General features: G+C 47.3%; 1 protein-coding gene across 1 annotated transcript in view; it reads right to left on the reverse strand.

Moving 5' to 3' along the window:
- Positions 1 to 1,294: 1,294 nt before the first annotated feature.
- Positions 1,295 to 27,688, reverse strand: part of CASQ2 (calsequestrin 2) — a 57,512-nt gene continuing 31,118 nt past the window's right edge. Inside the window, exons 5-11 of the mRNA XM_033091950.1 lie at positions 26,928 to 27,001; positions 21,332 to 21,462; positions 19,941 to 19,986; positions 13,687 to 13,741; positions 5,334 to 5,434; positions 3,349 to 3,423; positions 1,295 to 1,703 (exon numbers count right to left, since the gene is read on the reverse strand). Of these exons, the coding sequence (XP_032947841.1) occupies positions 1,488 to 1,703; positions 3,349 to 3,423; positions 5,334 to 5,434; positions 13,687 to 13,741; positions 19,941 to 19,986; positions 21,332 to 21,462; positions 26,928 to 27,001 (698 nt within the window). The 3' untranslated portion in view covers positions 1,295 to 1,487. The remainder of the gene's footprint in view (positions 1,704 to 3,348; positions 3,424 to 5,333; positions 5,435 to 13,686; positions 13,742 to 19,940; positions 19,987 to 21,331; positions 21,463 to 26,927; positions 27,002 to 27,688) is intronic.

A 27,688-nucleotide genomic window follows, 5' to 3' on the forward strand; every position in this document is an offset into this window, starting at 1 on the left:
AACCAACAAGTTACGGGGCGGTTGAATGAGGGGCACTAACACCCACTTTTAGGAGACATGTCAAGGTTAGAGTCCCAGACCTGGACGTCATTAGCACATAGGCGGTAGCTGATGGGCATAGATGATACTACCTTGGAAAAATGGTAAGAGTTGACAGATACTGTGAAACACTAACATTTAAAGGATGGGCCCAGGAGGACGGGCCGGAAAGGAAAACAGGGAGCGGATCCAGAGAGAGAACAGGAGCCAAGAGAGAAAAAGCAGGATCAGAAAAATCAAGAGAGGATTTTTCAAAGTGGTCTCAACGTTTTCAAAATCTGACTTTAATGACAGAGCTAATTAGCTATTATTCCATAAAAAGATTGCCCTATTTTCAAAGAATTTTCAGTGTCTTACATGTGTTAAAAGATTGAGAGAATAAATTAGAACACTGTAATGCACAGTTAACACTAACACTACCGAGCACAATACAACTTGTAGATAGTTCAGAAGGCGCTTGGGGATATTTTTTAGGGCCTCAGGGCATCACTGAGAACTCCTCTAATTATTGTAGTTTGTCCCGGTCAACTACGGGGGTGCTGATAAATAGAGAGTTAACTGACCTCTGGATAAACCAACCTTTACTCCAAATGAGAAGACTCACCAGCAGCAAGAGAGGAGGGGTGTCCAGATCCCAGCTCAGGCTAGGAAGCCAGCTGACCCATCAGAAAAAATTAAAAACCTTTAATCCTTTCAGGTCCCGCCACCCCCATGTGTATACGTGAGACTTGTCACCTAAATGGAAGTTCAGGGAACCTGTCCATCTCCCGCCTCCTCCCAGTATCTTAACACACTAGAAACGATGGTGACATCTGTGCACATGGACTTCAAGACCTCTCCATAGCCATTTAAAGGCTTGGATCTGCGTTCATAATGATCTGACCTACACTTAAAACAGTAAGTTTAATAGCGCCACGAGAAGCTGATTTATAAACGTGTTTCCAAGGCAGAAGCTTCCTTCCCCACGAGGTATCCTAACTGATGTCCTAGGCATGGGGGCTAAATGGATCGTGTGTCTTCCCTGGGCTCTGATCACAAGGCCACTCGTGCTTATGAGTTGGCCAGCTCTCAGTTCGGTTACTGTCATGGTCAAAGCCAGAAGGACACGTGAGTGGAGATGTTGGAGGGTAGTTCTCCCCAGACCGCCAGATGCCGGCTGTGCCACGACCACCGAGGGTCAGACAAAGAACAAGAGCTTTTCCGTGACACTCAAGACAGTCCACCCAGGAATAATTCCCCGCGTGTCCGTGCTGAGTGGGAGGACTGGATGTACAAAGGCATTGGCTGAACTGCACAGCTTCTGATGAGAAGGGAGCAGGAAAGGAGATGCTGGCAAAGGGGAGGCGCTGGCTGGGTGGGGGCCGGCGCTGCTGGCTGCCACTTTGTGCGGTCGGTGTGGAAGCGGGTTCCTGCGATTCTGTTTTCATGAAAACCATGTGGAGTCGGAGCTATTCCTCGTCCTCGTCACTGTCACCATTCTCCTCCTCCTCGGAATTATTGCCGTCGTCGTCGTCATCATCATCATCATCTTCATCATCTTCCTCTCCATCGTCATCATCCTCAGTGCTTATCTTTCCGGAAAGCACGTCCTCAATCCAGTCCTCCAGCTCCTCAGCTGTGGGCAGGTCATCGTCATCTGGAATCTCCATCCAGACACTGTCAGCCTGCAGATGAGGGACAGAAGGAGGGAGGGAGTGAAGGCATGAAGGGTGAGCCAGACCAGAAGCTTCCGAGTAGCTGTGCTGGAGGGCAGGGGGCGGGGGGGCCCGGGTCACTGATATTTATCAGATGGGTGCACGTGGTTAAATGGAAATGCCAAGTTGTAGAATTGTACGTGTACAATCCTATTTGTGCAGTATAAAAGGAAAAGGGCATTCCAGTGTGTGTGTGTATGTGTGTGTGTGTATGTGTGTGATCTGTGCAAAGGGAAAGGGTAAGGAGACAGGGCTGGGGAGGGTGGGTAGGGGAGTAGGCCAGGCCCAGCACTGAGACTGGCAGCTGCTCCAACCCCATCCCTCCTTAGAGATGCTGCCTCCCCACCCACCCACCCACCCCTAATTTGTGCCTTTGCCTCCGCATCCTGGAGAGTCCCTCCGGGTCGCCATTACTGCCTTGGCAGAGCCCACTCCCTGCCCTAAACTGCCCAACTTCCCTGCCCTCCTGCCCCGGCCTTAGGTTGATACTGTGGGGTGTGCTGGGATTTTGGAGATAACCCAGGAACGGGGCAGCTCCGAGAGGCGTTGAAAGCAGGCATTATTATGAATTGCAGTTGTATTTGTACTTTCCCCTTTGATTACATCAGCACATATATAAGATGCCTACATAATAGCAACAAATATACATATATATATATAAAACCACCAGTGGGTCCCTTGGGGAAGAGGAGTAGGGGTGGGGTCAGGGCAGTGGGAAATGTTTTTGCTTTTTACCTTAGGTGCTACTGTTCTGTGTTAAAATGTTTTGACTTGGACAAATTTTTCAAACTATTCTTCATGTTGTGATTAGCTTCAAAAGTAATTCGCAAAATACATAAATGTAGAATTCTCCAGGTGATTGAACACCGCCCAACAGGGTACAAGGACATGGCTCACTGGCCCCCCCCATTCACAAGGTGCCACCACAATTAGCGATGGCGCTAATGCATCTTCCGTGACCATCTCTTTCTGTCCGTTATTTGCCTGGTTGTATCTGTCCCCCACTTCTGTGTTGTTGTGGTGAAATTGTATCCGAGTATCAGATGTCTGGACTGAGGCCTAAAATTCCTCATGCGTGGCCAGTCCACTTCACTAGCCTTTCCCGCCCTCCATTTTACGGTGTTGGAAGGGTGAGGAGAAGCCCCTCGTCCCGCCTGGTTTTCTTCCTGTTCTTCTGTAGGCCAGGTCTCCTGCCTGCAGACCTGGCTGCCAGGTGATTGCCTTCACGGGCTTCTGGGTTACAACTGCCACATCATTCATCATGCCATGGCAGCGCCAGGTGTGGATTCCCTTGTGTAAAGAGACCTCGTTTTGAGGCACTGGGAGAAAATACAGGAGAGTGTCCTTGAGTGGAAATTCCCAAATAGACAGTGAACCAGGTCAAGCCGACCCCATAAGCAAGGAAATGTGTCCATGGAAGAGAATCATGGACCCATAGGTTGGGCCTGGCTCAGAGACTAGGCTTGGGCCACACTGACAAGTGTTCTGAGCTTGGGCAGGGCAAAAAGGTCCTGCTCGTTTTATGAAGGGCTGGCCATGATCTTACAGTCTGGGCTGCACGGCAGAAAACGGCAGGCTGCGGGTGCTTGAGCAAGCTTTCATGCGGTATACTCACATCTGTCACATTCACCACCCCAATCTGTGGCTTGAATAGATCAATCTTGAAAGTCTTTTCCCAATAGGTAATAAGCTGTGGCAACAAAAAATAAAATTAGATCGTGGGCATTCCCTGTTAAAACCGCTTTTTGTGGCTGGACCCACCTGCCATCTCCTCACAGTAACTGGGTCACCATTGGTTAAAGGTCTCCAAAACAGCTGTGGGCACTTAGGAAATTTAAGACTTGGCCCTAGCCCTCAAGCCCTTTAAATAAGCATTAAAAAAAAAAAAAGGATGTTATAACACAAACTATAAAAACATGTAATATAAAAGCTTCTACAGCTGTAAGGAAGAATATTAGAGAGGTGGTCCAAAGTCGATTCCCAAATTATTTGGGGCTCTTTCATGTGTGGTAGAAGAGCCATTTCCCTTGACCTCTCTTTCAATGTCCCGTTTAAAAATTCCTTACATCGTGCCACTCGGCTACATGAGATGGTTGGGAAAGGAGTGATGTGCCCTAAGTTGGCATACAAGTAAGAAGAGAGCTTCTTCGTTTGGCCAGGTTTGGGTTCCATGTGGACTCATCTCCGTCGGGGGCAGGACTAAACGAGTAAGGGGCCATGGGGCTAAGAAAATGGAGATATTCAGCTGTAGAAAGTCCCCTGAGCAAATCTATGGCCTCATGGGGACTGGGGATAGTCAGGAACGTGGAAATCGGAGTAGTCTGAAGATTTCTCCTTTGCAAAAAGCAAGGCAAACATATACGAGTAGAACAGGTCATGAACACTGTAGACCATCCGCAAGCTTGTATAACAAAATAGTCCAGATAAACTAGAACTACAATCAAGCAGAGACTAACCAAACAACGCCATAGTATATAGAGTCATATGAGGCCGTGATTTTATTATGATTGCACAAAATTGTGACATTGACCTCAGGTGTCATGGAAGTCTCTGCCTTTGACTCACTCATCCTGTATGTCGTGTTGGGTTTCGGGATGCTTGCGATCCCTACATTTTGTGTATTTAACCATAGTATGACTGGTCGTGACCTATGCATCAAATGATAATTTCTGGAAGAAGAGTTGTCATTTGTAACCTAACGATAACTAAAAGTGTAATGATTGCCAGCAGTTAGCCCTACCTAAAGTCTCCTGACTATACACAGAGAATGGCATCACATTACCTGGGTTTTACCGGCACATCTACCACTTACAGTTTTAACGTCTCCAGCTGTCATTCTTTTCACCTGTAACACGAGGATTCTAATAGTCCCTACTTCAGAGGGTTGTTGAGAGGATTAGATGAGATGATTCATATAAAGCATGTACCATAGTTCCAGGCATACAGGACAGTACATTACAACTGGGTTCATGTATTGTACAGATTCTGTTTATTCTCTTTAAAACTAAGCATCATCAAGGCTTTCTGGCCATTGAACAACAACACCAGCAAGAGTTTGGACTTTAAGGCGCTTACACATTCCAGTCTAAGGCTAGATACGATGCTAGGAGAACACGATGAGCACGGCAGATAGGGTCTCTGCCCTCCCACAGGCTGCTCCTTCTATCCAGAAAGTTCTTAACTCGATGCAAAATGTTCACGTCTAGTTTTTAGTACTTACTGACTCAGGTTGCCTCAGAACGATGGCTCCCAGAAAATGAAACAGATTATAGCCGGGGGTGGCAGTGGTATGAGAGGCCGCTATGGCGCTGCTGGCAGACTACGTTCACCTAGCTCACTTGCCTGGGCCCCAGAAAGGGACTTCTGGTCTCTAGGGAGTGAAAACAATAAGTCTAACCATGCCAAGGTCAACACCACGCCCCAAGGTCACCGTTGCCCCAGTGGCCAAGCTCTCCCACACTGATGGGGGCGGCCACTGGATTTCTGCAAGGGCCCCTCCTATGTCACATCCTCCATCATGCGTCAGGGTCTCACACTGAACACAAACACGGGACTGGCTGCGGACGCTGACTCCGGATGGAACCGGTCTGAGCCACTCACCAGAGGAAAGTCATCCGGGTCGATCCACACAATGCTCAGCTCAGGGTTGTTGGTGTTATCCCGGGCCACGTGTTTCAGGATCTCCAGGAACTCGTAGCCATCTGAAGCAGGGTTCAAGAAGGTTGAGTAACCCCCGCGCACACCCGGCTTCTACCATGGAGAGCCTAGAGGGCGGTTTTTCCGTGAGGGTTTCTTAAGCCATTTGGTGCGTACCCTCGATTATAGGATTATTCTATAAAATGAGTCAGATGAGAACTCCCGCCACAAAGCAGCGTATTCAAAGGAAACAAGAACAATTTCGAATCCAGAAATTAGAAGTTCGCAGGGAAGTGGCCGGTTTATAACTGGAAGCCAAGCTCCATCTGCTGATCTGCAGGTGAAAACTGAGCCTTGAGTCAGAAAGTTCTGTCAGAACAGAGGGTCCTCAATGCTCTGTGCCATCTCTTGAAACCCATAATTTGCTATCCCTCAGTGTCCCCATAACTTTTGCTCTAGGGGCCAAGGACACATAGCCTGGATTCTCTGTTTTCTACAACGTGGAATTCCTAAAACCTTCAAACTACGTGAGCTTCTGATTTACAGTTGGTTTCACAGTTTTGAGTTAGTAAATGGGGTTTCTCTCCCTCCTTCACTATTTCCTTGTGTGCTCTGCCCTCCCCCTATTCGGTGTTCATTGCCCCCAGGGGAGGGATGATTCATAAGAAAAGCAGAGACAAGCCTTGTGAGCTTCAAGAGAACAGAAATTTTTTCTTTTTTTTTTTTTAGCTTTAAAAGCTTAAATCTTGAAGGACTGGGAACATAAAATTTGTGCCATAAACAAACGTTTTGGAAGAATATTTAGTAAGAGAAAGCATGCTCTAAACCCTCAGCAGTCCCACCCCACTCCCAGCTAGAAGCAGAGTTTAGATTCTGAAAACTCCCTGGGAATAAGCTCTGCACCTGGGTACACACATGCGTGTGCACGAATGCAGGCCAAGGGATGCACATGTGTCCACATACAAAAATGTCATAATCTCAGGGAATCCTAGAGTACAGGGGGCCGTGCTTTGTTTTAGAATGAAACTCAGGGAAATGGGAAGACCCCAGAATCTCTTGGAGAACCCTCTGGTGTGGGGGCACTGAGGTACAGAAGTCCTCTGTCAGGAGGCCCCAGTGAGGTCAGAACAGGGAGGAAGCTGAGAGGGGGTGCAGTTCCAGCAGCTGGGATGGAGGGGACCACTGGTGACCTTCCTGGAACAAAGCCAGAGGCCAGACCGAATGACAGACTTCTCTGCAGATGCCATTGTGGACAGGTGATGATGAAGAATCTCAGCAGATGTACACCTGGGAACCAGCAAGACACTGGGCCCCTAGGGACAGTGGGTGGCAATGGGGGCGTCAAGTGTCAGACCCAGTTTCCGCCGTCCGGTGGTAAAATTTAGGTTCAGCTCTAGCTAATCAAGTTCTGTTTCTTACATAGGTGAATTTCTAGCCTGAAATGCATACATTCTGTACAAGCCACTCACCAACTGCTTAGCAGTTCAGTACGGCAACTGCTCTTTCTTTATAAAGGTTCTCTTCTTTGGCCCGGGGTCCCAGCCAATTTGAACCCCTCTCTGCAGCCTCTGTTGCACAAGCCTCTCCTCTCTCCAGGCACTCTAGCCTTTGTTTGGCTACTTGGGGCCTCTTGGTAAAGGTTTTTTTCTCTGTACTTCCTCATTTTCTAATACATTCCAGGCAAAATGCTACTGTTCTTTGCAGCTCTGCTTTGAGTGGCTGTAGTCACTTTCAATGTTGCTAATTCGTAAGAGTCAGACCAAGCCTCCTCAGGCCGTGTTACCTGGAAGGCAGAGCTCCTGCTAGCAGAGAAGAGGGTCTTTATGACCTGCAGCCCCTTCCTGCAGAGATGAGGGTGGCCTGGGTGATCTTTCCACCTGTGACAGATACCTGAGATTTATTGCACCATGTGCTTTAGAGTTCTCTGTCTACTACCATGGTGAGGATTGGGGTGGAGGTGGGATTCGGTTCTTCTCCTGCTCCCTGGCGGTGGGGCTGAGGTCAAGCCCCCTCGAGTGCCATTGGCTGCTGCCATCTATCTGCACATGAGGTATGGAGCCCACACCTCTGGGCACGTTGCTGTGTCACAGGACAGGAAATACGGTACCACTTGTCTTATCTGGGGATTTACGTATCAGACTACACAGACCACAAGGAAGAAATTCTTCCAAAACACTCTCAGGGACTACGTTCAACTGCTGAGAAAAAGGAGGATGTTGCTGGGACTCTAGAAGACTAGAATCCAATTTAAAAGTGACCTTGACAAATCAGAAATTCAAGAGGGTGAAATTCCACAACACAAACGCAAATTCAAGCAGTAAGGACACCTAAGGTGCAAAAGGTCAACAGACAGGGAAGGGAGATGCTGTGGAGGCCTGAATGTTGTGGAGGATAAGATTGTGATCAGAACGGAAGCTCAACACACAAGACAATGCTGTCGTTTTCTGATGGGAGAACTGAGTGTGGAAGCATCACCCTGAGGGAAGCAGCGGGGGGTGCACCCTGGGGCTGGTGGGGGCCTCTGCCTTCCCCTGGAGCACTCAGACGGGCCCTTCCCTCCCATCCGAGCTTCATCCTCCCCACAACCACAGCCCGTTTGGTCGGTCCACTCAGTGATGTCCCTGAGCGTGCCTGCTGTCTCAGAGATCGACCTAAGCTAAGAAGAACGGCCTGGCACTGTGAGAACTGTGACTCCTTCACTGCCACACGTGCTGGGGCCCTGAGATCCCGTGACCTCAGGCTGAGGGCTTCTGTGGAGCCAGGTTTCCCACGGCAAGCAAGAAGCCTCTGGGAATCACATCTGTGGGAAGGGAGCCCGGTGATCATGCTGTCCTTCCCAGGCAGCGAGAGGCCGGTGGGAGTTAGGCTGCACCGAGCCCTGGGGACCAGTTCCAGGCCAGTCACAGTCATGTCAGGAGCCAGGACTCCCTGTGGCAGAGACACGTGTGTCTTAGACCAAGCAATGGCCCAGGAGTAACAGGCCCATTGCTCACTGCCCACCTGCCCTTTCTCCATCCTCCTGGCCCCATCCTTGGGGAGCTGGCCATGCTCACCACAAAGACACTGGACAGACCCTCCCTGGTGACATGCCACATGGAGCTGCGGGACTCAGGGTCTCACTCCTGGAGAGACGTCTAGACTCGTGGAGCCAGGCTGTTAGGGCCAGTCCTGCTCTTGCTCACGTGGCAGGTAAGTCGATGGGAGGTGGGGAACAGACATCACATAGTTTGGATGCTGTGTCTGGAGGGGGCACCCGTCTGGAGTTTGGAGATCCTGAACAGGTACAGGTCTCTTAACTTGTCTGCGATTTGGGTTTCCTCATCTGAAATGGAGAGAAGAGCTGCCTCCTTACTTCAGGAGGGCTCCTTGATAATATTTTACCATATGAGGCACTTGCAGAAGAGACTAAAGATTTTCTCTGCCTTCTTTCTTTCCCTCCGCCACTCCATCAACCTTTTATTCATTTTAATTAATTTTTACTTCCTTCATCCTTCATTGATGTTAGGAATTCATTCTGTCATCGGGCAGGTATATTCTGAGTGCCTATAACGTATCAGGTCGAAGGCCAGCTACTGGGACACAAAGGTGTGTAGGGCAGATGACTGTCCTCAGGTCCCCTCGCAGAAAGGCCTGGTGGGTCCTCAGGTCAGAGCCCATTCAGTATGTGTGCAATTCTCACAGAGCAGCATCATAGCATCTGAACCCGGGCCATCTGGGGAGCCTCGGTCAAGGTTGGGAGCTCCCCTGACACTGCAAGGTCACCCAGGCACCTGCTGGAACAGGGGGACATTGTGTGGGCCCCACGGTCCCGAGATGGCACGGGAGACATTGGAACACCCAGCCATTCTCTACCACAATCCTCCTTCTCTACTGCCTTCCCCTGGCCCTTAGGTCCCAGAATGTGTGAAAAAGTCAGACCATACGGTTTTGTGATGGAGAGAAGCATAAGGTGGTGGGTACAGGGCTCAAAAGTGGGGCTGGACAGCCTGGGTTTGAGTCCCAGTTCCACCACGTATCAGCCATGTGACCTGGGGATGTCCTCTAACTGCTCCACACCTTTGTTTCCTGTCTGTGTGTACCTGGGAGGAAGACGACAATGAGGGAAAGTACCCCTAGGGTCGTTGTGAAGTTATATGTGCTGATACTTGCTAAATGCTTGGGACAATATTTAGCAAGAACCAAATGCTAAATCTGATAAACCACATTTAAATTTGGAAGCTCAAATAAGCAGTCAGCGTTCCTTGTTGAGATGATGGGTCTCAGACACATTTGACAAGAACCGAAGGCGGTGGACGCGCGTTTGGCACAGGGCTTGGGGACATCCGCCAGGGCCCGTCACTGGTTGTGTCCCATGCATGCAGACAGCAGCCTGTCCTTGCTTTTCTAGCTCGTTAGTGCTAATGTTCCCGGCGCCCTTGGAGGATATCCATCCAGCATGCGCTCATGTAGAAACGCCACTCGGCAAACCTTTCATCAAGTGTTATAAAGAAGATGTCAGGCGGATGCAGACCCAACTGGGGGCGCCGGGGGAGAGACGTTCATTTTCAAACCTGTCAAACAGCAGCTCAGGCTGCATTCTGAGCGCGGGGAGGCTGGGAGGAGGTTCTGGAGGAGGAGGAAACGCACAGGGTACCGGGTAGGAGCAGAGAACCAGACCCGGCCTTTTCAGCCAGGCCCGCCCTGAGCAGCGGGATGCGGGGTCCCTGCAGAAGAGCCCTAGCGATTCCTCTCTGAGGCGCGCAGAGCGGACACTAGCTGCAATCCTTGAACTCAAACTCTCGGCTGGGAATGTCAGAACGTCAGGAGAAGAGTCCTTGGGGGACCCAGGTAACCTGGATGACGTTTGTTGTTGCTGCTGTATATCGCAGTTTCACAATCGTTCGTTCCAAGTCTGGGAACCTCAGTGGACAGAGGGGAGGAAATTTGACGTTTCTTCATCAGTTGGGCTCTCAAGCTTCCAGCGGCTCCACTGTCTCCTGCCTCCCTTCTTCTTTTCTCTTGCTGGCTTCGCTCCCACCCCCCATGACCCTGCCGCAGCAGGACACAGGGTCAGAGCCTGCAACTGGCCGGGGCAGCCTGCGGGAGGCAGTGTGGTCCAGTGGACAGGGCCCAGGGGAGCCATCAAGAAGTCTGCGCTCGTGTGTCCTGTCCCCTGTGCCTCTAACTGTGTGAGCCTCAGCCCGCAATTGAGCTTATCTGGGTCTTTCAAATGGGAGGTGGAAAGGGGTGGGGAAGGAAAGCAGAGAGGAAGGAAGGCAGGCTGAATGTCACGCGGATTTTGTCGCTCCGAGGGGGTCCACAAGTTGTCAGCAGGACCTTGCAGGTAAGGGCATGGCTGGGAAGGCCAGACAGACCCCGACTTAATTCCCGCTCCACTGCTTCCCAGCAAGTCAACCTCTCTGGTCTCCTGCTCCCTGTCTGTAAAATGGGACTAGAACTAGCGCCTCCTACCTGAGGTTGTCGCGTCACCTAAGCACACAGTAAGTGAGACTTCTCGTCGCCGGCGTCATCGTAGTGATGATGAATTCAGACGTCAGGCAGGCTGGCTAGAATGTAAATCTTGGCTTAGCTACCGTGAGTGATTTGGACAAGTCATTTAACCTCTAAGACTCACATTTCTCATCTGGGATGATACTAGTCATGCATGTGTCACAGCGTGGCTTTGGGGACCAAATCAGATTGTCTCCGCAAAGCTCCCAGCACACTTCCTCAAGACTGCTAGCTCTCTGTGTCATTTTCCTGGATGGATGCTCTTTCTTCGGTGAGGAGGTAGAGGTTTAAGAGGCAACAGGCCATGTATCCAACAGCAAAGGTACAGGAGACCCCCTGTCCGGGCAGGAAGGAAACTCCTAGTCCAGCAGCCAGGCCCCTCTGCCCCAGGCCACACGTCAGTGACCTGCGGGAAGTGACTGACTAGCCACGCAGTCATGGACTTTCACAGAAAAGCGGTTCGCTTTCTCAGCCCTGGGCCGGCCAGGCTCCCCCTCGCTGGAAAAAGATGCCTAAAGCTCCTTCCACTCCCACCCCCCAGCGCATTTCTTCCAGTTTCCCAGGAACAAGCCCCAGCTTGGGCTCCTTGGGGAAAGACACAGCTTCGGGCCCAGGGATATTTTTGCAGGGAGGAGGTGGAAGTGGTTTCAGGAGCTCGATTCATTACAGCAGCAATCTCGGTCAAACAGGTTCCTGCTACTTCTCCGAGGCCTCTTTGTTCCATTGTTGCAGAGAGCCAGACAGGCCTCCCCACATGACTGGAAAGGAGCAGGTGGGGGCGGGGAGGAAAGCCCCCTGGAGTCTGGCCAGCAGGCTGCTGCTGATAGCAACTCATCTCTGTTCACACAACACCAGGAGTCCCATTCTGTTTGATTACAGCTTGTAAACCTTGGGCGACTAACTTCCTTTGCTAGTTTCTCCTCCAGGGGCAGGGGGGTGGCCAGAAGCTGTGGGGAAAAGCTGGAACCATACTGGCTTTTTTTTTTTTTTTTTTTTTTTTTTTGGACAGGGAGTAGATCTTTGAAGAGTTTTTCCAATTCTGCCGGTCATTGATGGAGAAATAGGGACATCAATGGTCATTCAAAAAATCTAATAAACAAAAGGTGGGGGGAAAGTTCTCAGGTAATTTAGAGCACACATTTGGATGTGATACAATGGAATATTATTTGGCCTAAAAAGGAATGAAGTACAGATACGTACCACACAAAGGATGAACCTTGAAAATGTTATGGCAAGTGAAAGATGCCAGGCACCAAAGGCCACATATTACATGGTCCAATTGATACAAAATGTCCAGAATAGTCAAATCCATAGAGATGGAAAATAGATTAGTGGTTGCTGGGGATGGAGGAGAAGGGAGTGGGAGTGATTGCAACAGGTATGGAATTTCCTTCTGAGGTGATGAAGACGTTCTGGAATTAGATAGTGGTGATGTTTGCACAACTTAGTGATATGCTAAAAACCACTGAATTGCACACTTCCAAAAGGTAAATATTATGGTATGTGGATTTTAAAACAAAAACTTTATCGCTAAAACAAAAACAGTTGAGTTTCAGTCTGTAAGAGACTATGGTGGCTGATAATGTGTTACAAAACCTATAAGCTGGTCTGACAGTGAAGAGCTGGGGCTGGGTCTTTGGTCAGTCATCTGCCTATCTTATCATCTGCCGGACAGGTATTTATTGAGCACCTACTGTGTGTCAAGGCATGTGCAAGAACCAGGTCTATATTGATGAACAAGACAGTATGTCCCTCCTTCAGGATCTCCTACTAACTCACCGTGCCCTCTTGGGCAGTTTAGCTTCTCCAAGACTCTGTTTCCTCATCTGTCCCTATGAAAGAACGAGAGGCTGAGATCCCAGGTGAATACCATAGAGTTCTACATTACCTGGAGCAGTGGTTCCCAAACCCAGTGGTGCCTCAGAAACTGCCTCAGAGCTCCGTGAAATTACAGGTTCCTGAAGGTCCCATTCGGTCAGCCCCAGGTGGCTTTGGCGCCTGTGGTTCTCTGCCCTGTCAGGTTTTGGAATCCCTGCCCAGGCCCCCTCAGACCCCGAGGCCTGGCTATTAAGCCATCCGAAATGAAGTCCCCTGCCTTGTCCGGCTGCTTTATGGGTTGTCCCAGGTCTCCTCAAACTACCTCAGAATCTCCACTTACACTTTCCCTTTGGGGACCCTTGAGGTCACAGAACACTGCGCAGGGGACCCAGCATTTCACCAGCTGCAAAATGAACTTTTCCTGCACTTCATGCCCCACGGATGTTAAAAAGAGTGAAACCAGGAAAAAGTTGTCCAAGTTCCGAAGTAAAACAAAGTTACTCATCCGTTTTTAGGGTCATTTTGCACTTTAGAGGTCAGCTGCTTGTTTTGCTCAGTTCTCATTATTTAGGGAAATATTTTCCATTACGTTTCCTAAGCACAGCTGATATTTGACAGACCAAATTGTTATTTTAAGGTAGGATTCTTATGTATATAGACTAGGTCACAAAATCGGTGTATAAACTTTTAACGTGCACAGAAGCTTACACACACACACACACACACACACACAGAGTAAAGCTGGAATGTTTTTATACCCTCCCAGTACTCAGTGCTTCTTCCTAATTTGGGCAGCTAGGCAGAATGAGGTTTTGATGGCTCTTCTCTTAGCTGCGTGCACAATGGAAGATGGATTCATACCTAGCGGGCGACCACCGGGGATGCCCTGTGTCCTGCGGTTGCATTGTCCACAGGAAGTGAGGGAAGAGAAAGGGTGCGGGCTGACACAGGCGAGGAGCCAGTTGTTGCTTAAGGTGTCAAAGAGCAGATGGGGCTGGGGGTTTCCTACCTGGGTCATTCCTTTCTGCAAAGGCCACTATGTGGATCCCATTCAAATCGTCTTCCTGTGGGAGAAAAGAATCAAAGGTTACACTCCCAGGTGGAGAGAAGCCAAGGCAGCATCAGGGACAGACGCAGAGGCTGGAATGGGAGTGGGAGGCGGGGAAGCGACACCGAGACACAGAGCAACAGAGCAGGGCGCACATTAAGCAAAGAAATACTGGTGAGCAACTGGGAGGAAGGCATTGCGTTTGATCAATGGGTTTTCGAGACAGGAGAACACCGACTGCGCACAAGATGTTAGCACTGAATGGGCCTCACTCCCGTGGCCTGGTGGGTCCAGGAGAGCAGCAGGAAAAGGCAAAAGGAGGAAGAATGTGAGTCTCGCTCATCAGAAGTTCTGAGGGCAACAAGTACTCGGCATAGCTCAGTGAATGCCATGTCAGTCCATGTTTCAAGAAATCACCACCCGCAAATGTAATCAGTGATACACCAGGTTATGGAAACTTCTGGACGCTGCTGACAGATCCTGAAATTGTCCCCAAGCAGGCAACAGAGAGGAATCTTTAGTTCTACATTATAGACAGGAGGCAAACTAGGATGTGGGTCTGTTTTGTTCACACAAGGGTAATGCTTCACTGTTAAGACATCTCCTATTGAAAACCTGTGTAGTCGGTAGGGGGCGCTTTGCAGACTTCTAAGTTATTTATTTCCTGGGGTTCTTTCCTGCTCTGGAGCCAGAGCTTGCCATAGGCCTCTAACGCCTATCTATGGGAAGCTACAGGAAGAGTCTGGAATTTGGGGGCTAGGGAAGGTTGGGGGTGTGATGGGGAAAAGTGCGTATGGCCATTGGGCCTGCACAAAGCTAAGAATCTAGAGAGTATTTCAAGTCTGTGGGGCGAGCAAGTGGTATTCCATGTCTCTGTGTCCTGGACAGAAACGACCATATGCTTATGTCTCCTTTGCATCAATTATTCCTGCAGAAGGACGAGCCCGAGCTTGGGGGGACCTCTGTTCTAAGAAATGTGATCCTCAGGAGACTTGGAGAGGAGTGTGTGTGACAATGAGGCACCAGGGACAAATCTGTGAATACTGATTATCACTGACACGGGCACTCGGAATGTCATATCAGAATCATCCTATGGCGGGGAGGAGGGGAAAACAACTCCAGGCATCTGAACCCTCCATGATCCCTGTTTCCATTTCAATTGATTTTAATGCTGGTGCGATCCTATCTAAATGCTAATTTTTCCCCTTGAGTTTGGAACGGACAAAACCTCCCAAAATTCTGAGAGAGATTAAATGGAAAATATTATTATTAAAAACAAGAGAGTGGGCATTGCCTAGGTCAGACTCACTGGGGAATTGAATTTTACAGATGGGTGTGTGTGTGTGTGTGTGTGTGCGCACACGCGTGCAGGTTTATTACACAAATCTGACAGCAGCCAGAAGGGGTTTCCCTGTTTTACATTTGCTATTATTATCCGACAGAATACCCTGCTCAGTTCTCATTACGCTGCCCTCTGTCTCTGTCTCCTGCCATCAGTGTGAAGGCAGTGGTATTAACTCCGTGAAGCAGGCTTCATTTCTGTGTGCCCTTCTAGAATGCATTTGGAAATTGGTTTTAGAATTAAGCATCCATATTCATTTGCTGAGAGACTGCTCATAATATGGCTGTCACTCCCCAGGCCTCCTATGGTCCCTGGATGGAGAGCTATAACCGAAGCAAAGAGCATCTGTCGTTGTGGGTCTCAGAGATTCAGCACCCAAGCTTGTATTGAACACCTGTAAAGAGGCAGGTGTGTGCTCAGTGCCAGGTACTTTCGGAAATAAACTCACAGAGCAGACCCCATGGGCAAGCCTGTAAGTCGGGGTTACTCGATGGAAGAGCAGAGCTGACCATCCACAGGACTGACCACCCCAGGGGCTTTCTCTGAACCCCACAACCTCTGCCCAGACCACCCATTTGGTCTTTGGATCACATTGTCTTAGAAATGATCTTTCTTTTTTACTTGAATGTGTCTTCCTTTCTCAACCAGATGGCAAGCTCCCCGAGGGGAGGGATCAGGCCTTAAAATAACAAGGATGGTTAAAATGGCAACAGTAAAACTTGCCAGTTGCCACTCTGTATATCATTACTTTGTAAGTACATTGTTTCTAAATCTCAAACGAAAGTCTTATTCCTGTTCGTCGCTTAAAGCATTGAAGTGACTTGCCTCAAGCCACAGAGCTGGTATGTGACGTAACTGGGATTGAAGCCAGTTCTGTCTGGCCCCAAAGCCCATGCTCTTTCGACTTACTGAAGGGGTCCAGAATAAGCCACTGTGGCATAAAAATTATTCTGAAACTAAAGGCATTTGAATTCCTGAAATCCCTTATTTGCCCAAAAGCAGAGCCTCCACAAAGAATTCAATTGTCGTAAACACCCTCCCCAGGTGCGATGCTAATCTTGTCTTCTCAGACACACATTGTCATGAGCTATCATGTCTCCTATCTAGTCTTCTAAGTACCCATTTACCTTCCCCAAAAGTCATTTGTTCTCCCAGAAGTGCCCCTCCCCACCCCCTATTCAGATGGTATCTTTCTTGGTGAACTCCCATGCATAAATAGGTAATTAAATCTGTTTTTTTTTTTATTCCTCAAGCGAATCTGTCTTTTGTCACTGTAATTTGCAGGCCTCCGATACTGAACCTAAGAGGGTAGAGGAAAAATAATTTCCTCCTTGACATCACCAAAGCACAGAATGGGCTCCATGATTCTGTGGTTCTTCTACAGGGTTTGCAGAAGATGTTACAAACTCAAATCAGTGGCTCTTACTTTAGTTAAAAGATTGAGGCAGGGCCTTTATTTAAAGTGACTGAGCCCCAGATCCCCAAAAGGACTGGAGCTTTGAGAGTTACTTTGGTGAATAGCTTGCTCTGGCTTCCTTAGCACTGTATATGGTCCTCTGTCATAGCAGAGAGCATACCAGACGGGTAGTCTATGTTTTGAGACTGCTTCATCAGCTGAACCGTGAGGGCCTGAGGACAGGACAACATTCATTTTTATAATCTTTGTGCTTAGGACAATGTAATAGGTTCTTATTAATGCCTATGGACTTAAAAAAAAAGTATGGTGATAAACATCTTACATCCTGGTTGAAGAAAATTAGAAAAATACGAGAGCTACCAAGAGGAAACTAACACATCAATCACCCGCCAACCAGATAGATTCCCTCTGTGCATATTTTCTCTGTTTCCTTCCAGTCTCGGTTGAATGTTTGTTCTCATGTTGAATGAAGAGATGGCCAAGTTAAAAAAAAGAAAAAAAAAATGCAGTTAAAAGGAGCAGACTCCCTCCCTGGTCCAATGGAGTGTCCGAGGAGCTCTGCCGGAGGTTTCTGGCCCCCTTTTGGAACTCCTTTGCTATTGCAACAGAGGGAGGAGTCTTTTAGAGGAACTGCTGGCTCCCATCCCTGTGGGCTTATGCCCAGGACTCTAGCTGACCCCTTGCCAGGATGGAGAGCCAGTCGGAAAGCAGAGTTTCAAAGGGGAAGGACATGTCAGCACTGGGTTTAGACCACCCTGCCCCACCTTGACCGTCTTTGACTATGCTAAATAAATAAATATCTATCTGGTTTACACACAGCAGATACTGCTAAGCACCAATTTCTTTAGTAATAATAAATTATGTGCTTTCTGTGCTTTGCTGCTTTAAAAACCTGTACAATCAGGGAGAGGGCAATAGTTGCTTTAGCTCTACCTACTTTTCCTATCTCATGGAAATATTTTACAGTAACTGGGAAGTAGGTATTGAAGATAAAGACTGCTAAGTGCATTAACGGGTCCCATTACCCCAACATCTGTGGTTTAAGATGCTGTGGCCAAGTGGCCCACAGAGGTGCCGTTCTTCGGGGCAGTGCCCTCCTAGGTGGACACGGGTAGATGGGGAACGGGTACGGGGAGGGGCTCCCCAGAGAGCCTGCTAACAGGTTGGTTTCTGCTTCTTTTTCAGGACGCAAAGGTAACGCTGTAGCGCCTATCCTGCCTTCCTCTCTGAGTTGGAGACATGGATGAGGGACGGGCGAGGTCTGCGTGGGAATTCGGTGGAAGTCATGTGAGTATTCCACGATGGGGTGTTGGAAAGGAGTAAACCAGTCCAATGCCATTTTCTCAATCAGGTTAAATTTAATACACAGTCTATTCCTTGTTAGAAAACTCTTGAGTCTATAATAGTGTGGAAAATATGAGCCATCATTGTTATTTTATATTATAGCAAAAGGCTGTGACATACGTTATTCATTCAGTGAAAAGAAAACAGAGTGAGTTCCGTTGAAGCCAGACAGTGGATGTTCTTCCTGAACACCCACCACCGATATGGTTAAGGGGGAGATTTCTGGAGGGCAGTGGGGGGGCCGAGGGGTATTTGTGGCTGGGGGAGGGGCAGGACCTAGACTGTCCCACCGTGGAATGTGGTGGTTTTGGGTGTGAGACTGCTGTATGAGTGAGGAAAGGCCTGAGAGAAGGGATCTGCAATTTTGTAGTCTCTGCCCTCCAGGTGTCTAGGTAATTGCCACTCATCTCTTAGGTATGAAGAAAATCAACAGAAGACCTAAGGATAGAGGCACAGCAGGGTAGAACAGTAGTAATCACTCTCCATTTTAAATGGTACCTTGTGTCACACAAGACACAGAAAGACCAAGAACTTATCCCAGATCAAAGGCAACTAAAGAAACATAACACCCAAACACAAGTGTGTGACCCAGGATTTTATCCTGCGCCAGGGAACAGCTCAGGTATTTAGGGGTAAAACGGAAACTATGTTTGCTACTTACTCTCAAATGGTTCAGGGAAAAATGATCTGTATATTTATCAAAAGAGCATGATAACGCAACGGTGGTAAAATGTTAACATTTGGGGAATCTGAGTAAAGAGATCATGGAATTCTTTGCACTACTTGCTATGTCTGAAATTATTTTAAGTAAAAAGGTTGTAAAAAGAAGTATTATTTTTAAAGCACTGTTGCACCTTTTTGTTATTTTTTAAATCTAGTTACAAGACGCTTAGAAGTTTAGACGTTTTTGAAAGGTCGGGATGTTGTGAAAATACGTTTCTATCGTGCTGTGTTGTTCTTAAGGGATCCACTCTTTGAGTGGATTATTTGCACTTCAGTGTCTTATGAAATGTTTACCTATAGACATCCACAAGAGTTACATGCCAGTAAAACAGAAAGTGTCAAGTTACTCCATGACTCTGTTCACCCATCCCTCTAGACTCTGGATTAATAATAAATAAATAGAGAGATAAGTAAATAAATCCTTCCATCTGAATCCCTTTCTCTTCCACACTCACAGCCCCTTTGCCAAAATGGTGCCTTGTGGGACGTGGCCCACTCTCGGGAGGTTATGCTGGAAAGCACACGAGATCTGGCTGCACATGGTCCAAAATTTAAGTCCCAAGATCTAATGCTTATTAACTATGTGTCCTCGAGTGAGTAACTTAATCCACGTGATCAATATCCCCATGTAAAATGGGGCTAAAATAACACATGGTCTCCATCACTTTCTAGAACTGTTGAATGATCCAAGTAAAGGGATATATGACATGCTTTGGAAAAATGCTCTGCAGACTTTGGGTGCTATTGTTTATGGAATTTTGTATAAAACTGAGGTGGGGTGAAAGGTGGGATCTCTATGACCCTCTTTCGAATACACCTTGACCCACCTGTTGTCTCTGACTTAGACGAAGAGGACAGTCTGACTCAGCGCTTTCCAGCACCATGAATTGAAATTTATAAAAATAGCTACCATTCATTGATCAAGCACCTACCATATTCTGGGCTCTTCACGTCACTCATCCTTACAAAAAAGCCCTGATTTCAGAGGCAGAAACTAAAGCCCAGAACTGTCACATGACTTGATATAAGATGCAAAGCTATGGAGCAAATTCTGGATTTGAACCTAAGTCTCTATATTCCATAGCAGGAGCTCTTTCCACTCTGTTACCCTGGGTCTCTATGGCCAATGAACGGAAGCCAGTGGTCACCACGGGAAATGAACTCAGAGAGAAATAAATTTTGCCTCATGGGTAGCACCAAAGAGGCATAAATTGGATCCATGGAGAACTGGGTTTTAATTGAGCATGCTGTTATCCACGTTTCAAATCCTCGACCATCCAGACATCTGCTACAGATAAAGAAAACTTGGTTGAGTTTTGGAACTGAAAGGGGTATTTCTCTTGGGGAATATACTGGTCTCTACAAGACAGGAGTTTGCCACTTTCTTACCCATGTTTCAAACATGTCTTCTGGGCGTAGGCGACGTAGGGTGGGTCTGAAAAAAAAAAAAAGAGAGATTCCTTGAGTAGAGATTACCATGGCAGACACCAAGATGCCACCACACAGACATCGAAGCTTACCCCTCACCCTGCTGTGTGTCACACTGAGAGCTGAGCCTAAAGCTGTCAGCCTTTTCATAGACCCATTTGACCCAAGGATTACGAAGTCTGTTACAAAGGGTCAGAGGGCTCAGGGTCAGCTCATTCCCGGGGCAAGAGGCCATTTCTCTCCTCCCAGACAGGAGTCACTCCTGAGTGCCCAGAGCAGGCCCCGAACGAGGGGGACTGGGAGAGAAAACAAGGAGTCTTTTTTTTTTTTTTTTACTATCAGGGTCATCCATCAAAAGCCCTTTAGGGATGTTTGGAGGAGCACGTAGGATCTGTATTTTGTTCATGGTTTCATTTCTTTCTGAATGTTTCAAGCAGTGCTCGATATGTTGATATTTGCTCCTCCGCGTACTGCCTCCCTGTAGGGACCGGGACTGACTGGAATCACGGTGCTCCAGGTCCAATGAGCGTATGTGAGCAGGTGTCAGGGAAGATGGGTGGGCCAGGTGGTGAACCCACCACCATGTTCCAGTGTTGCCCCTCCATCCAGACCAGGGGTCAGCAGACTACTACTGATGGGCCCAATCCAACCAGTGCCTCCTATTTTTATAAATAAACTTTTTTGGGACACAGCCACACCCGGTCTTTCACACGGTGTCTACGGCTGCTTTCACATCACAGCAGCAGGGTTGGTGTTACAACAGAGACTGTCTGGTCTACAGAGCCTGAAATATTTTCTATCTGGCCCTCTACAGAGAAAGTTTGCTGGTCCATGCTAGGGCAACTCTAAGGGACGCCAAATATTCCTCTCCCGGAAGTTCTGTGTATAGAATGTTCATCCTTGGCTGAGTTGCTTAACAACCCAGAGTCCCAGTCCTTGATCTGTCAAATGGGGGTAATAACGATTACCCCGTCATGTTCAATAGTAGATAACATTGCTTCCCTGAGCACCTGCCATGGTACTTGGCATATCAGGAGGCTGCCCCTGAATCACTGTTGTTATTGTTATTGTAGAATTTTACTTACATCTTTCTCTGACTTCGAGGGGATTTGCTGACTGGGGATAGGTGATCCAACCCTATCTGCAAGTGTAGACCCACGTTCAGAACATGTAGCGACAGCCCTGCCACTGACGGATGACCAACAAAGCCACTCTAGTGAGTTCAGTTCTGCTGGGGTGCTGGCTCCAGGTTGTTGCTCTTGGGGGTCTGAAATGTCAGGCATGAGGGCTTTTCTCCATTCCCCAGACCTTGGATCCCCCCACTCCACCCCCCTGCATGCCATCTGGGGCACCTTTGGTGCTCCTTCACAAATTCCACGAGCTCCTCTTCTGTGTAAGGTTTGTCAGGGATGGCAACGGGCTCGTCCATGAATGGCTCGTAGAAGTCGACCTCGTTCATCTTCAAGGACAATTTCTTTGCAACCTGTACCAATGAGAAACATCACAATAGTTTCCTTGAATGCTAGCCTAGAGTAGCAGTGGATGGTCCATCTACAAAGAGTGTGTGGTTCTCAGGCAGAGACATGCCTGGTTCTAACTTAAGTGTTGTAGTGATAGGAACTCATCACCTAAGTCCTGGCTGGACCCATCAAACAAGGACAGATTGGGAGGGAAGAACCTATCTGGCCAACCAAGACCAAGCAGGGTCAGGGAGCAGACAGAATGCAAAGTGGGGGATCTAATTCTACAATCGCCATCACTCCACTGTATTTGCCAGGAGGAGGAAACAAATGTCAACAGAGATGCTCAGTGTCCTGGGATGTGTCAATACAATTGAACCAATTTTGATAGAATAAGCGATTGATAGGAACCATTTAAAGCAGACAGGTATTCAGAAGAGAGGCCAACCCATTGATTTTTGATCAGTGCACGAACCCTTCTTGTCCTTAAGTTGAAGCACTGGCCCTAGGGTTGTCTTAGTCCTGGGCTTGTGTGATGGTTTGTCAGACTCTGGGCACTGCCTGCTTGGTTACCAGTCAGAACGTGGCCAACCATCCCGGTTTGTCCAGAGTGGAGGGATTTTCCTGGATTTAGAGTCCCTCTCAGCACTAAAACTGGGATAGTATCCAGCAAGCCAGGTTGAGTTGCTCACCCTCCACCAGATCAAACGCTCAGGGAGCCAGACAGAGCCTGGAAGGGATCCCCTCTCTTAATTCAAGTGGCTGCATGGTCTTGTCAGGGCAGAATGGTTGCTGTGTTTGCCTGCAGACCTCTTTTTGTGAAATGATTTGAGAGGACTGGAATGTGCCATGCTTTGGAGAAGACCAATGCCATTCTTTTCTAGTTCAGAGCTGTGGTCCAAGAAAGCGCAGGGATGAACAGTGGTTTCCTTGAAACTTGAAAGAGCCATTGCCTGAGAGCTGACGCCCTGCGGTGGTAACGGACAATGCAGTGGCCCGTGGCCGCCGGGACTAATTGGGGAGGGGGCGGAACTGGGTGTTACATAAGCGGTTACACAAGGAGGTCCATTCTGAGGAAACACTGGTATCCCTATGGGTTTCATCATCCATTGCTATTAATTCCAGGTTCCAAAAGACATTTCTTAATAGAAAGTACTTAATAGAAAGAAAGCTAGCCAGTCAGCGGAGATTTTATGGCCAAGTTGATTTTGTCTTAAGAGACAGGAAGGCGTGGGTTTTTTTTTTTTCTTACGTTTTTCCCTCTTCCAAGGGTTGGGGGTTGGGGTGGATGATGGGGTGGGGGACATGGGGGTAACCAGCAACTGTACAATCAGTGTCTGGTTTTACACACAGCTCTTCGCAAAGCTGGGCCCATCCTAGAATAGGCTTGAAAATGACATTGGATTCTGGTTTTCTGAGCTCACTTACTATGTATATTTTAGGAGCCAAGAAACGGTGCCTATGTGAACTGGAAATTGACTGGATAAACAAAAACAATAATAACAGCAAGCACAAAGAGTACTTGCTACGTGGCAGGCACTGTTACAAAGTGTTTTAGGGGGATTACTTCATGAATCCTCACTTGGATTGTATGAGCTAAAAGCAATTATTATACTTCTTCTACAATGGATGCACCCAAGGCACAATCGGAGTATCCTACCTGGAGGGGACAGAGCCAGAATTCAAACCCAGGCAGTGAAGTGTTCTAAACTACCAGTGTGCCAGTACGCCAACTTTCCCTTCATTAGAAAATGACCTTCTCCTTGACACTGTAAAGAAAGGAATATACGTCCCTATAACTATTACATTGGCGCTGCACGTGTTTAGTGAGACTTTTCCCCTTCCTCTGGTAACACGCACTCATCAATTTGTTCCCCCATCACAGTCCGCTAGAATTCAGGCTTCCTGAAGATGAAAAGGAGCTCCTGAGAGCCTCTGTGGAGGTAAGCAGTGTGGGGGCATGCGTGTGTGTGTGTGCGCGCGTGAGCATTGAGGAGTGGGTCTCTGGTCCTTGCATGGCAGTGTCTGGGTCTGCAGTGTTAAGATCATGAATCTCAGGTTGAATCGTAATGTTCTTAAGTTTAAGTCTGGGGATGGCTGAGCAAACTTTTCCCGAGTCCCCACCACCATCCCGGAGTGCCCTCATCATGGATCTTAGAGAATCTCCTTGCATTCTATTCATTGTGTCTTGGGTGGTAGGGATGGAAGGAGATTTAACTGACTGAGGCATTGATTCATTCGTTGACATAAAACAAGTATTCAGTGGGGCCTACTGTATCTGGGCCACTATTCTGGGACCAGACCTGGTTCATGGGCAGGGCAGTTATGTGAAAATGGCTTTTACTATTGAACGCTGAAGAGGTCCATATGATGAATTATTTTGTGCCTTTTTGTTTGTTTGTTTGTTGAACTAGTTGGAATAGATTTTGCCAAAGACAAGGAAAACACAATGTACAGTGGCTGTTTTTTTGACATTTGTCTCTAAATGAATTTTGATACAGATGTTTTTTTTCTACCAGTTAGTAAGCCATTTCAGCTGTTGCAAATGAAACCAACCCACTAAATTTAGGCCTTTTCAATATGTGTCTGCTCCGTTAACTTTGTTTAGATAATCACAGCTTCTTTTGGCCCCAGGATGGTTTGAAAAATGCTTTTGCTTCTCAGTGTTCACTCCAAGAAAGGAACAAGTCAGTGGGAGGCGACATGGGATGATTAGAACTGACATTTTTCACACCATATGGTGGAGGAGAGTGGACGCTATCTTTAGCGCTCTGACCCTCTCTTGCTCCATTTGCTTAGAGATATTGGGCCCTTGTATGGCTTGGTTTAGGATCGGGTTCCATAGGTGAGGACTGCTCACAAGCCAGTGTGCCAGGTAAAACCCCTTGGAAGCTTTTTGAAAATGCAAATTCCTACGCCCTGTCAAAAATCCTAGAAAATCCAAATTTCCAGGGCGAGGGTCCAGGAATCCATAGTTTTAAAAGTTCCTTGGGGGGTACCAATATGGACAGGGTTTGAAAGCTGCTAACTTCCAAATGTACACCAGCAGCCCTGACAGCTCACCCTCTTTACAGTTCTCCAACTCACATACAATAATCCCCCCTTATCCGCCGTAAGGCTTTCCGTGGTTTCAGCTGCCCGCAGTCAACCGCCGTCCGAAAATATTAAATGGAAAAGTCCAGAAATAAACAGTTCATACGTTTTAAATTGTGTGCCATTTTGAGCAGCGTGATGGGGGCAACTATGCTTTCTGGACTTCACCATCTCCCACTGGGCATTGTCACACACACTCCCCCCCCAATTGATGGGTGCAAGTTCTTAAGTCCCAGGTGGCATTGAGTTCTCTCAGTGCTACAGCTCTTCCCTCTGTGTTCCGTGTAGATACAGAGTGTGTCTTTCTCTTTTCGAATGTCATGAATTCCTACCAGGCAGCGTGAACAGTGGCACTCATGACTCAGTGTCTTATGGAGGTTTTAGTGAAGAGTCTCTGTGTTCTTAATTATAGCCTGACCTCACCTTCTTCATGGGCCACAGACATGCAGCCATCTGGTTGGGCTGGGAAGCACATCTGAAAACTGACACCACCCTGAACTCTGCATTGAACCACCCTTCTAAGAACTGAGGCTTTGTTGCTTGGCCAAGCTTGTCTGCCCAACTCTGTCTTCCCTCAGATGAGTTCTTACCCAGGAGCCATTATAGTCACTCTCGGTCCATCATAACTAAATGTCAGCGACGGATTTAGTTTAGGCTTCTCTGTACCTCCCCTTCTCTACTAATCTCCTCTCCCAGTTTCCATCCTCCTGGGCCTAGACGACTCCCTTTCATGAACAAGTGTACTCATAGTGAGCTAAACTTCGCTGAAGGTTACTGTGTGCCAGATGTCAGCTATGTGTTTTACATGTCTTGCTTCTTTCTTTGGAGTAGAGGAGTACAGACCATTGACTTTGAAGTCGGGCTGACCTAAGATTCCATCCAGCTGCACAGCTCCTTTTGTGACCAGGAGCAAGTCACTTAACCTCTCGGTGCCCCAGTTTCATCCTCTGTAGGCTGAGAATACGAATTCCTCTTTTACAGGGGTATTGAGACGATTAAATGAGAAAACCCATAGAAAGCTCTTAGCTCAAAGCCTGGCACATGAAAGGTACTTACGACACTAAATGATAGTTATTACTCTTCCTGGCATTCTTGCTCAAGATTTCTCCCAGCTCTAATCCAACCAATTAGGGTAAACGTTCTTCAAGCTTAGATGACGTAACTTAGATTATGGACCTTTCATCTGGATTGCAGACTTGTAGACAGGGGCCGTATCCATAGAAGTGGTTCAACGTATGTATGAATTGAATGTAACCTCTTTTCCTCATAGTCCTTCCCTGCTTTAGCACCTGCAGGCTTGTTTTCCACATAAAACTTCTAAGTTTTCTGAGTGTATGTGTCATGGGGGTGTTATATGTATGTGTTGTGTGAGTGTGTATGTTGCTTGTGAATGTATGTATGTGTTACATGTGTGTTGGGGATGTTGTAAGTATGTCATGTATGTGTGTTGTGTGTACTATATATGTGTGTGTTGTGCATATGTTATGCAGGTGTGGGTGTGTACCCTGAATCTCAAGTGCAGGTATAGAGTCTTCTCCTGTAGGGTTGATACAGAGGAAAGGGCAGGCGTTGGGGGGCACAGATTGTCTTAAATTGGGATCTCAGCACTACCGTTAATTTGCTGGAGACCTTGGATATTACTTAACCTTACTAAAATTTTCTTTCTTCATCCGGAAAGTGGGGGTTCTTACGTGTCAAAGTTGTTTAAAGGGTTAGAAATAGTATAAATGCAATATATCAAATTGTGCCCAGCACACTGACAGCACTGGATAAATAGTAGCCATTTTAGTACCTGGAGCCAGAGTGGCGTACTCTAACCACAGTGGACCCCAAATATATTATCATTGATTCAAGGTCTCTCTATCTCTGCTGTTCGTATAAAAGCACTTGCCACATCCAGAAGCTAAAGAACAATTGAATTATAGACAAGTACATCAGTGACATCTCCTGAAGATGCAGGTAACTTTCTGAAGCACCCAGGGCTTCAGAAGTCAATGCCCTCCCCATCCCATCCCCCGTCCTAACCCAGAAGAGGGTAAGTATCCAACCCCAGGGAGAGAGAGGACAGCTCTAAAGAAAAAGCAAACAGTGACAATGTCCTGCACGCCCTGGGCTTACCCATTTCCCACTCTAATGTTGAACTTGATAATGAGTGGTACATCATTTTCACTGGATATTTTCACAAATGCCCTTACATCCTCTGAATTAATCATCTTTGTACTCATCTCTTATTCAATCGTGATTTACTACCATCATTTCTAACACTTCTGGAGCAAGTGTTACTGGATAGGGGGTGGTTAAAGTTGCTAAAAGGAAAGAGAAAATGGTGGAAAGTTCGAACTTTAATATTTTGTGCCTACGAAAGTGTTCAAATTGGAGTTTCATAGATACTTACACCTTTGTCGAAGGTAGCAAAAAATTTGATGTAAGGCTGGAATTGTTCAGCTGCTTCTTCAAAAGCCTTGTAATCTAAGAGGTAAAAGATAAAAAGGAGAGACATTTTCAAGATGCACACTGCAGACACTTCTCTTTTTAAATAATGTAGAGAGAAGTGGGAAGCCAATTAATTCCGATTGGATAATGATTTAGTAGATATTATTTAGATAAGTAATTATTTGTTATAGTACTATTTAAACCCACATTTTCCCCAAGGATTTTGAGTTGACTGGCATTCAGTCACCCCAAAGAACTTTTTACCACACTTTTATATGTTTTATGAAATCAGTAGATGGAAAGAAGAAAACCCAGAGAGTACAATGGAGTGAAAAGGAAATGTCAAACTCCAGACAAAAAGGAAAAATTCTTTCACTCAAACTCATTGCTAGCTATGTGTGCCCTCTAGAGAGAGTGCAGCTTGCTGCATAAATGAGCACAAAGTAAGGAGAAAATCCACCTTAGTATATAATGCAACTCAATCAAAAATGGCGTCACAAAAGTATTTTAAACGTCTTAGCAGGAGCACACTTTATGGTAAATCCTAGTTTTTCTTTTCTGGTTTTGTAAGTTTTCCTTTTTTATTCTGAACCCTTGAAAGGATGCTTTAAAGTTAATCAAGACTATACTTGACTCTGGTCCCAAACAGGAGTCCAAACTGGTGAAGAGAAGCATGAGGCCATGTGAGTGCGGCCATATTGTGCCTTACGGCACTTACTCGGG

The sequence above is a fragment of the Rhinolophus ferrumequinum genome, chromosome 22 (assembly GCF_004115265.2).
Source record: "Rhinolophus ferrumequinum isolate MPI-CBG mRhiFer1 chromosome 22, mRhiFer1_v1.p, whole genome shotgun sequence".
Taxonomy (NCBI): Eukaryota; Metazoa; Chordata; class Mammalia; order Chiroptera; family Rhinolophidae; genus Rhinolophus; species Rhinolophus ferrumequinum.